We start from the raw sequence: 12,035 nt of genomic DNA on the forward strand, positions 1-12,035 counted from the left end.
ATTTTGTTCTTCATTCATTCCCATTTAGTTTCATTTGATTAGTATTATCCTCTCTTTGTTTATTGCTATGTCCACTTTAGTTTCTTTCCTGTTACTAGATTTATTTTATCATTTATTGACAATCAGTAATCTTCACTCATCACCTGCTGCTCCGCCTAATCATCATGTTTCACATCATGTGTTGATTTTTCACTGTTCAGCGTCGGATTCTCTGTTTTTATGCCATAATTCACATCTAGTTCGTCGCTCCGTTTTATGTCCCGCTTCTCCTGTTTCAGAGTTTTGCGCAATGTGCACGTCGTTTTTTATCTTTTTTTTTTTGTTGTTGGGTTTTCTTAACCCCTTAAGGTGCAGGGCAGTCGGGAAGCGTATCGATGGGGAAAAGGCAGACTGACATAAACCTTTTAAACAATGGAAACAATTTCGGTATTCTGATTATTGAAATTTAAAAGTGCTGTGTTATTCCATCACCCCAGTTTCATAACGGACCACTTACAGCTCCGATGTTAACGCTATAAAATGAACGCTCTCTGTCATGGTGTCACCATGGAGGGATTTCTTTATTTAAATGGGTTCATTTTTCAGAGGGATACAAAGTGAGGGTATCGTGATTTTAGCTACCAGTAGCAGGAGAACGGAGCTGTGCCAAGAAGCTAACAGAAGCTAACAAACACTGAATAGAAGAAGAGCTGCCATCGATACAGTTGCAGCCAAGCATGGTTTAATGTTACACAATGCAGTTTTACCAAGTTGCTCAAAGTCTAAACTGGCATTGTTGTGCATTTAAAGTGTAAAGTTTACCTTCGACCAAACGCCCCCCAAAGGCATCCCAGCGCCCCCCTTTTGTAAAACCCGTTCTCAAACTGTGCTGTTGTCAGAGAAACCATCTGTCAGTGCAAATGCAATGAAACTCTTCCATTTTCACCCGAAATTGTTGTTGTGAAAATGGGGCCTTAGTTGTAACATGGTTGGTTCTGTGGATCCATTTTCTTTGGTTGGGTGAACAAACCCCTGCCTAAGATCAGTAGCTATTAGCGATCAGTTGCATCCTGCTGGCAGATATTTATAATAACATGAAGCAGAAAGCTAAGGTCATTGTTTCGCCCTACACCCAGTGAGCGGTGCAGGTTGCAGCAATTTGATCAGAGCAGAGAAGTTTTGAATGCCCGGAGAAAGGCTTGAGAAGGCACAGTGAATATTTGAAAGAGAGCAGACATTTTGAGTACAAGCATTACAAGTTTTGAGAGGAAAAACATGAAGTCCTGCTTTCAAAATGGAAATGTGTGCTCTTGAATTATGGCAGAAAAATTTCTCCATAGTATAGTTGTAATGATACTTGTTTCTCACAAGTATCATTACAACTATACTTATGGAGAAACATGAGGAAAAAAGTGACTTATTTTTCAATAAAATGCCTCACACAGATACATAATGTTTTGACATGTGATTTTTTGTCAGGGTCAGACGAAGATCTTGAAGCTGAAAAATCTACGTCTGCAGGATTATGCTGACTACACCTGTGTTGCTTCCGTGAAGAATTCCTGTGGCATTAGAGACAGAAGTACCCACTTCATTCTCAACAACAGGACAGGTATAAACGCACTCAGGAATTGGGACAATTAAACACTATCTCATGTGTTTGTCTTTATTTAAATATTATATGCCTTTAAGGGGGGGCAAACCTTTAAAAAAGTAAGATTCTGGATTTTCTAAATTCCAATTAAAAATTCTTATTAGTTCTACTAAAAATGATTTTTATTTCATGTTTTGATAGTAGAAATTCACATAATAATTCTGCATTTTAGATATCTCAGTGATAATGTAACTGCAACAAAAAACAGGGAAACACAGACAGAAAATAATTAAACTATTAAGCAAAAATCAAATAAAATCTAGCAAAATAGGGAAGCAGCCTAACTGCAACTCGCATTGTCAAAAGCAAGTAGATCAAGCTGGCAGTGCTGCACAGAAAATATATACCAGGTGGGCAAGGCGAGAGCTACCAAGGAGCAGCTCTAAGTCTGCTCCTGACACCCTGGCTTCGATAGCCACAAGATGCTGGGCCCTTGTGGATCCTGGATGTGGTACTTCAATTGCACCTAAGAACAATAAACAATTAGCAAAATAATGAATGAATCCTTCCATTTAAAGGGGAAGGGACGTTACTCTTAGTTGCAGAAAGGTTTCTTTATTATTCTTATTGTAAACCAGGAATATGTGATATAAACATTATATGGTTGAAAAAAAAAGAAATTTGACCTACAATAGAGATCTGCAATCTACCGGCCAACCAGGGTATTGCTTTTTGATGACGCAATGGACTGCATCAACACAGAGCAAGAGGTACAAGCAGCGTGGCTGAGAGCCCAAATGAAGAGCTTGTTACAAAAGGATGTGCAAAAACATCAATTATCTGGACCTGCTTTGGGTTTAGCCTCCTGAAGTGAGAGGTAAAAGTGCACAGGATCGGTGCGACCCTTGCAGGGACGCACACAGGGCAAAGTTCACTGAGTCCAATGAGCTCTGTTTCTTACCCCCTCTGCCATCTTAGCGCGATGCGTAGGAGGAGCACAGCCAGTGGCGGTTTCTGATATAGGCGACATGGGCAACCACCCATGGCGGTATTTTGTGGGAGATGACATAAACGCACCCCCATCTTGCCCCCACCGCCTCTGCCTCTGCCTCTGCCTCGGTTGTCAAATCAGGTTAGTGGTCAACCAAACACTCAGAAATGTTCCCTCGAAATGTTGTTAAACTGTGTGGATGTTAGAGAAGGAGTCATAATGTGACTTACAAACTGTTTTTTCTTTAAAGCGTCTGTTTCCAGAGGTGGAAACTCGAGTCACATGATTTGGACTTGAGTAAGACTGGAGTTCAAGACATGAAACTCGAGTCATTAAAATGAAGACTTTAGACTTGACTTGAAAAAATGTTCAGACTTGGAGTTTTACCAATAACTTGGGACTTGAATTGGTCTTGAACCTGTTTACTTGAAAAGATTTGATACTTTACCCAAAATCTAAAGTTTAAGACACATATTTATAACGTGGGCCCCATTAGGTCATTACATTCATTCCGTATTAACAGAGGCAGACCGTCCCTGTTTTTTCTGTATATGTACAGAAAAAACAGTAAAAACAGAAAAAACAGTCGAGCTGCATAAGCTGCAGCTCAACTAATTAAATTAACAAGATTTAAAAAGAAATTAAAAAAAAAACTGAAAGAAAAACGAGAGACGACATGCAGATATGCTCCCACGAGTAATTTCTTTTGGGTACATTAATTATGAAGTATCAAACAATAAACGGAGTGAAACATGCAAAACCTGCAAGAGGAGGATCTCAGATGGAGATACAACTTCCAACTGTTCGACATTTGAAGTTGTAGTTGTACTTTTCTTTTCCTGTGACTCGGGACAGCTGACTTTAGCTAACTTGGGAGTGAAAATAGTCTTAAAATATATCTGTGCGGTGTAAAAAGATTGGTGCGTGTGTAATACTGGATTTGTAAACCTTAAAAACAAAATAAACCTTCTCCTACGCCTATAAATGTTGAAAAAGTACACACAAATCACCTGGTACACACACACAAAACTGCATTTACACACAGATCCGGTTACGAATGCGCGAGTATTTTTGAGACTCATTTCACGCTTCCGGGAGCTCCCAGATTTGTGTGTAGATGATGTGTTTACATGCTAGTAAAAGCTGGACATCTGAGTTTTGCTCTGAGACTTGTGTTTTTATCCTCTGACGTTTCTCAGTATACTTGTGCAGAAGTGGTAAATACGTTAATTCGGTGGAAAACTGTATATCTCAGCACTTCCTTATAATATCCTAAAATTATTTATAGACATATTGTGCATTTTTGAGCAGTACTGGAGACTAGGTGGTCTGAAAAAGGACCACTGGGTGGCGGAATGGTTCGCTGACCGGAAAAATAGCCATTTGCCTGGAGCGACCCGGTGGTCTGTCCTCTGAAGTAAGTAGAAGCTAAGCCTGCAGGCTTTGCTCTCCGATTATAATGAGACTTGGAGTAATTATTAATAATTTCAGATTACGTTTTATATGTCTGGTACTCTGCCCTCCTCATGTTTCTGCTAGCGGGAGCGAATGTTTATGTCAGCTATGCTACTTTAGCTCTTCGCAGCTAAACGTGGATTTTTACTGCCACACTCAACACAGTTTGAATCTTTAATCCATAAAATGATCTCTGGGTGATTCTTACAGTATCTGTTTTGGGCCAAAGGTTCCAATCAAAATCCTAATACATGTTGCTGACTGATATTTGTAGTTTGTGAGATATTCTGATTTGCCTCTTACTTTATTCACTAAGTGAATATAATTAAGTGAAATAAACTGCCTTTCGATTCTAATTTATTGAATTTCTATGTGAATAAATAATATTTTATATTTGTCTCTACACAGGACGAAACGGCTGACTGATGGATCGGGTTCTGGTGTTATTTCACTTTATGGACAATCAGGATCTTTCAGATCTCATCTACCTTCTGTTAAGGAAGAGATTCTCTGAATTAATTAATTTTGGAAAAAGTCTCTCCCTCTTAGATCCCGGGTCACAAGGAATGCATGTTGACAATGCGTGTTGACGTCACAGAATTATAGAGTTTAGTCCAATAGAAGACAACGCATAAAATTACAACAGAAACTGCAGAACAACGGAGACATACATTCATTTACCTGACAGACTTGGAAAAAGAAGGAAAGAAAGAAATGCAAAGAAAAGCAAAGACATCTTTGGAGAATTGCAAGAGCAAATCTAATTTATTACTTCTGTGTAGAAAGTTTTATAGTGAAGGCGTATTCTTAGCTTTAATTTATTCAAATAAGGCGATCTTTGCTCCTCCAACCAGGAGCAATCTCTGACCCTTTATCTGAAGCCAGAAACTCCTGCTGTGTTTACGGCTTTTCACAGATGAGTGTGAAAAGCTAGAACTTCTACTGTATTGTTTTCCCACACAGACAAAAGGCAGTTCAAACGATCCTAGCAAATCATCTGCTGTAACTACAGGTAACATAAAGGTCAAAAAGCCATAATACATTACTGATTTTAAAACCACAATTAGGGTATTTGAATCAAGACATGTTAAGTCTTAAAACTAGCTTATTTTAATTTTATTTTCTTAACACTTCTGATCCAATGGAGCTGCTGCAGGAACACACTGATTCTCTAACACAGGGGTCCCCAAACTACGGCCCGCGGGCCGGATCCGGCCCGCCACGTCATTTGGTCCGGCCCCCTGAACAATGCCGGATCCGGCCCGCCTCCTCATACCAGAGAGCATTCAGTGTTTTTTTTCATATATTGTATTTTCCGGTTTATATGTGGATTTTTCTTCAACCACCAGGGGGCTTTTGAGCAGATGTGAAACTAACTTTCCCTCAATGGAATATATACTAGTCAGTCCCAGTGACCGTTTCACTCACGTTTTTTTCCATTTGCACTCTGGGTAAAAATCTATCTAAAAGCGCGAATGTGTCGTCGTCGCAGAGTCCAAACTACCCGTAACATTACTAAAGTTAGAGAGCTAGCATGTCCATGCAGCGACTGTAGCGCATTTCTCCCACGCTCTCTACAGAGAAGCAGTGGCGCATACACGTTAAGTCATTAGAGATACTAGAGTGTCTTAAAGAGATACTACACAATTACGACTGTTACATGTTGATCAAATATTTATGCATTAAATGTTTTGCTGTGAAGGCTATTTTTGCAGTGGTGCTTTAAATAAATGCATAAAATATTTATTTTCTTAAGTATGTGTTAGCTGTTAATTGTGTCAAAATATCGATTGAGATAGAAATGTAGTGCTTGTGAAAATCTAAACCATCTGAATATATTTTACCATCTACATTAATCAACTTGAAATGAAGACGAACAGGAACAGCAGGTTTGTCCTGGTTTCCAGATGAGGTATATATTTGTTTAAGGGCCGATGAAATGGGGTCTCTGTGGATTTCATAGATCCAGATACAAACAGTTTAATCTGAAGATTCTGGAGGATGTGTGAATAGGTCTGTCACCATGAAAGATTTTACTGTATGATAAATTGTTCCAAAGTTCTCAACAAACGATAATATAGTTCTTTTGAGACCATTTTTTAAATGATATAATGGTAATGACGAAATAATAATGCAAGAACACATTTTCAAAGGTCATTAAACTTTAAATTCTAATGAACATTTAACACTGGAACTGGAAGACATTTTTAATAACCAGAATAAATAAAACTAATGAATTTTGAAGTCTTTTTAAACAAATTGCTTTTCAAAATAAGGTCTAATCGAGACCAAAGTACCAAACTGAAGACTTTTATTATCCAGTTTTTGGTAGAAAGAGAGAAAAAAAGAGAAACAATAAATTCATGCCAATGGAAATGATTGAGTTTGTTTTAATTTATCATCCGATTAATTGATTTATTGACTATTCTGACAGGCCTATGTGTGAACATTAGATGAAATCCTTAAATATGTTGAAAAGTCAACATAAATGAAGTACCTTTCATTTTGTTCTGCTGAATAAAGTCTAGCAGCAGACGATGTTCCTGCAGGAGCAGGTTTACCTTCATTACTGCTGAAGCAACAAAATACGGTTTCAGTGATAATGACCAACATCCATAACTGCCATAATCTCCTGAAGATGCTTGTCGACTTCGGCATCATAAAACTAGATCAACCTGGTTAAAGTTAAGAAGATAGACTATGAAACTGTATTGAGTGTGACAGTAAAAATCCACGCTTAGCTGCGAAGAGCTAAAGTAGCATAGCATTAGCTCCCGCTAACAGAAACATGAGGAGCGCAGAGTATCAAAATACCAGACATATCAAACGTAATCTTATAATTACTCCAAGTCTCATTATAATCGGAGAGCAAAGCCTGCAGGTTTAGCTTCTACTTACTTCAGAGGACAGACCACCGGGACGCTCCGTCTCGCTTCTGGGTTTGCCTGGCTATTTTTCCGGCCAGCGAACCATTCCGCCACCCAGTGGTCCTTTTTCAGACCACCTAGTCTCCAGTACTGCTCAAAAATGCACAATATGTCTTAAATAACTTTAGGGTATTATAAGGATATACCATTTTCCACAAACTAAAGTATTTTCCACTTTAGCACAAGCACACCATACCAACTTTATTTATAAAGCACTTTAAAACAACCACAGCTGATACAAAGTGCTGTACATTAAAACACAACATAATTTAAAAAAAAAAAAATATATATATATATATATATATATATATATATATATATATATATATATATAGGCATAGGAGAAGGTTTATTTCATTTTTAAGGTTTACAAATCCAGTATTACACACGCACAAATCTTTTTACACACGCACAGATATTTTGAGACTATTTTCACTCCATAGATAACATCGCGTTATCAGCAACTGTACTCCGGGCTACGTTGGTGACACCGCTTAGCTTTCACTTGTATGCTATGTTTAGTCATGCTGTATAAATCTGGTGCTTCAAGCGCATCAATATTAATGTGCAGCGTATTAGCTCAGGACTGTCGTTGGACTGTGAGCAGGTGTCCATATCAGAAAGCAAGTTCTGGACCTGAGTTCAGGGAAGAGAGTTTCTCTCTGCCCCCACCATAATAATGAACTGGGTCCAGTTCCATCCAAGTACACCTCGCTGCAGCAAACAGAAAGGGGCGGGACAGATCACTGTCTCATACCTTATTTGGAAATGGGACCATTGCACTCCGGAAGTGAAGGGGGCGCTATTTCCTTTATTATTCACGGCCTCCCGTTTTTATTTTCTTATGAAATCTGTGATATATCTTCACCTTTAGGAAGGATTTTCACTCTCAGCATGTGTTTGAACTTTTCTCTTTTATTTACTTCTGCGCAGCTCACAGTTTTTAGCAAATTCTGTAGCTTTCACTGTACTTCTAATTCTGCTGCTTAGTCACATCTTTTCGAGTCTACTACTGCCTCTAATGGCGTGGGGGTGGTAAATCAACTAATACAATTACATCACTAAATCAGAATACCACAAAGTATTTATTATTCATTATTAATTCTGCCATTACTGGAACAATAAAAGATAAATTCTCTCACCTTTTCATTTTCTTAAGGGAGTAGAGCATAAGACCTGAAATTGGTTGCAGTTTCACTCAATAGCCAACCTGTTCAAACTGTGGCAAATTTTTAATTCCTGGACAGTATAAAGTATAAAAAAACATTTTAAAATTGCACCTCTATATTGCACTGTTCAGTTAAACTTAGCTGCTAGAATAGTCAAAGTTTAAACTATAATTTTCCAGAATAAACATTCAGTGAAAAAGTCCACACAAAAATGCTGACATTTCCATTTAACCAAGACACAAAATAATGTGCTGCATTGTGGGTTAACTACCCCACTGAGTTTTACGTTCAAGGTCCTTACAATTATACTGTTTTTATTTTTATAGAAATTTATGAAGGATAGCAAAATTACTGGATTTTGTTTTGTTTTTCTAGCAAAACTAAACTTAGTTTAGAACCCACTTGGAAATGGGTTCTGTGCAAAATGTGATCGTCACGCCGCCATTTCAAGAGTTATAACTGAAAAAACAGTAAACTTAATGCACTGACTGTAGTAAACAATCCATTTATTGTCAATATAATTTCGCATTGTACATGTCTTCAAATACATCTACGTTGGGGGGTTCAACTAACGTAAGAACAGTGGGGGGAGGAGGAGTTTTTTAATGGGAAGATATGGGACCACTGTGGGTAAGGGGTAGAAAACCATAGTTTCCTTTAGGAATACACCCTCCATCCTGTGATGGAACGAGAAGGACCTCGCTGCAGCAAACAGAAAGGGGCGGGACGGATCGCTGTCAGTCTCATACCTTATTTGGAAATGGGACCATTGCACTCCGGAAGTGAAGGGGGCGCTATTTCCTATATTATACGTGGTCTCCCGTTTTTATTTTCTTTCGAAATCTGTGATATATCTTCATCTTTAAGAAGGATTTTCACTCTCAGCATGTGTTTGAACTTCTCTCTTTTATTTAATTCAGCGCAGCTCACAGTTTTTAAATTCTGTAGCTTTCTGTGTACTTCTAAATCTGCTCCTTAATCGCATCTTTTTGGGTCTACTACTGCCTGTGTAGTGGGGTGGAGGTGGTAACACAACTAACATAATTACATCACTAAATGAGAATAGCATAAAGTCTTTATTATTTACTACTAATTTCGAGATTACTGGCACTGTAAAAGATAAATTATCTTCTATAACACCATTTTTCCATTTTCTTCCAGATGTAGAGCTAATTAAAAGACATAAACAATACCTTTATACATTATACATAATATCTACATTTCTCCATCAATTATAGGAGGAACAAAAGAAATAAGACATGAAAAACAACATGATCAACTATAATAAAAATACCATTTGCAATGTACACGTAAGAAATTCAATTGTGCAAAAGTCAATGACAAATTAATTAGGTTCACAGAAGAACAACTCAGGTTGTTAAACAGATACAAGCAAAAATTCACATTTTTGTTTTTACGGTGCCATGTATATTATTCTGAGAGACTTTTTGTCGGTAGAGTCTTATATACAGGAAAAATATGATTAAACTATTTAGTCTACCAAGGTGGAAATTTTCCTTCAACAACGAAATAAATCATATTCATAGAATCACAATATAATCGAGTAAAACACTTAGCATACTGCAGGTAAATGTTATCACTTAGTTTGGTTAAGAATAATTATTGCACTGACTGATTGCACTGATTAAATGACTTTTAATCAGTGTTCTTAGGTACCAGAGGAACACAAGCTCAAACTGACAAAGAGGATGGATGCTCTCTGCTGAAATATTCGTTGCCGTCTTCCATGTTCTTTCAGCAAACAATTGAGACAGAGTTGTTGTTGGTTTCACTGCTATTTATCTACTATTTTGCCAGCCATTAAAATTATTCTTAAAAGATTGTTAGTCATGTGACCAAACCAGCCAAGGAGATGAAAAGTTAAAACACTCAACAGTTAGAAGCTTGTATGCACATTTCTACAACATTAAACAGAACCTCCCACAAAACTCACATACTTTTAATATCAATTGCAATATCAGAAATATGGCTTACTAGTGAAAAGGGCATGGACTTTGAAATCGATGGTTATGAAATGGTTTGTAAAACAGAGAAAACAAAAATGGAGGTGATGTAGCTCTTTTTGTGTAGAAGTACATTAATTATAAGATGATAGAAACAATGTCGACTGTCATGGATAATGTTTTTGAATGTGTGACTATAGAAATACCCATGGAAACAAGAATGTCTTTGAGTTATATTTATAGAAGCTCCTGGATCAAATATAGAAATATTCAATAACTTGATGGAAGAAAAATCTATAAAAGTTAATCAAAAAGTTGCATTTATCTGCAGGGATTTCAACATTGATCTTCTAAATCCAAATAAACATAGAATGACAGAAGAATTTATTAATATCATGTACATTCTGAACCTGCATCCTAAAATTACCAGGCCCAGTCGTATTACAGCACACTGTCCAATATTAACTGATAATGTTTTTACAAATGTTCTTGAAAATAGTTTAACTAGTGGAATAGTAATAAATGACATAACTGATCCTTTACCAGTGTTCACAGTCTATGAGTGTAACTGCAAAAAGCTGATCAAAACATTATAGAGGAATTTAAAGGTGCTAAACTCATGGAATACATAAATAAAGAAATGATACACAAAACTCTATTCTCTCTGCTCATAGATAAACAGGAAGACATTTAATGCACATCTGCGGATTCACACATCACATTTTCATCGTCTCAGAAATCCAAAATGTCTTGCCGCTTACTACTGACATCAGTTTCTTATACAATTCCAGTTCTACTGTTGTGTATTGGGAAGCTTTTGACCAATGGCGTTACTGGATCTCTTGCGGAGCAATTCTGGCTCCATCTTACACTGGCTGTGTGTTGGAAGTTCCGAGGAAAGGGGTTTGACTTCAACAGAAGGACAATTAGTCAAATTGTTGTCTCCTTATAGAGAAAGAATCTATATCTGGACAGATCCAGATAGAGATTCTTTCTCATTCCTGGCCGACTCTCTCGCACACAAGCAGGGAAAGACGCTTGCCAGAAGTTTCTTGCACAGCAGCTCAAACTTTCCCTCTTTGGCGATAGTTTATTCCACATCTCTCCAATCTGAATTCCTTCCTGACTTCTAGGTCAGGTTGACCCAATCCATTTGACACAATACATTTCTTTTTGGTCAAAACATATCTTAATGTGAATCAACCAACAACATAATTTTTAACTATTAATATAATTATATTCCTCTACAACATCAGATCAATACAGACGGGTTCGGTCAGAAGAGTCACTAAAAGCCGATTTGATGACATGATTGGAGATTAATTTATAGAATAAATGATGTGAATTCAGACAATAAATAATTTTTAAGAATATTTAAATTACTATATAATAAAAATTGCCCAGTTAAAGAGAATAAGATGAAAAGCAGGCAAAAAATGAGCAGAGGATTACAAAAGGAATACAAAATACATGTAAAAAGAAAAACTAACATTTTAGGGAATTTATAAAACATACAATTTCTGTATCAGAAGTATACTATACTTGCTATACTATACTATACTGTATCAAATATAAGAAATGTAAAAATAAGCTAACTAATATTATAAAGGCATCAAAAAGGAATATTATTATAAATTATTGGATAGTAATAAAAATAATTCCAAGGCGACATGAAACATTTTAAATAATGTTATCAGGAAAACTTCTAACACTAACAATTATCCACAGTATTTTTTAGATAATGACCAGATTATCAACATGAAGAGTGTTGTAAATAAATTCAACAACTTCTTTCCATAGTCGCCTCAGAAATCAGTAAATTTAAAAAAAATGGTTTGGCGATAATAAATTATCACTAAATATGGACAAGGTTAAAATCATGGTTTTTGGAAACTGTTACAAAAGTACTCAAATTCAAGTTCAGACAGAGGGTGTAACTCTAGAAAGGGTATATTT

General features: G+C 36.7%; 1 protein-coding gene across 1 annotated transcript in view; it reads left to right on the forward strand.

The window, feature by feature from the left end:
- LOC106932337 (MAM domain-containing glycosylphosphatidylinositol anchor protein 2-like) overlaps nucleotides 1-12,035 on the forward strand; it is a 331,489-nt gene that overhangs the window by 42,307 nt on the left and 277,147 nt on the right. Inside the window, exon 5 of the mRNA XM_088002677.1 lies at nucleotides 1,459-1,591. Coding sequence (XP_087858803.1) covers nucleotides 1,459-1,591 — 133 coding nt within the window. The remainder of the gene's footprint in view (nucleotides 1-1,458; nucleotides 1,592-12,035) is intronic.

The sequence above is a fragment of the Poecilia mexicana genome, unplaced genomic scaffold (genome assembly GCF_051168715.1).
Source record: "Poecilia mexicana isolate PSO_F unplaced genomic scaffold, ASM5116871v1 scaffold_22, whole genome shotgun sequence".
NCBI lineage: Eukaryota > Metazoa > Chordata > Actinopteri > Cyprinodontiformes > Poeciliidae > Poecilia > Poecilia mexicana.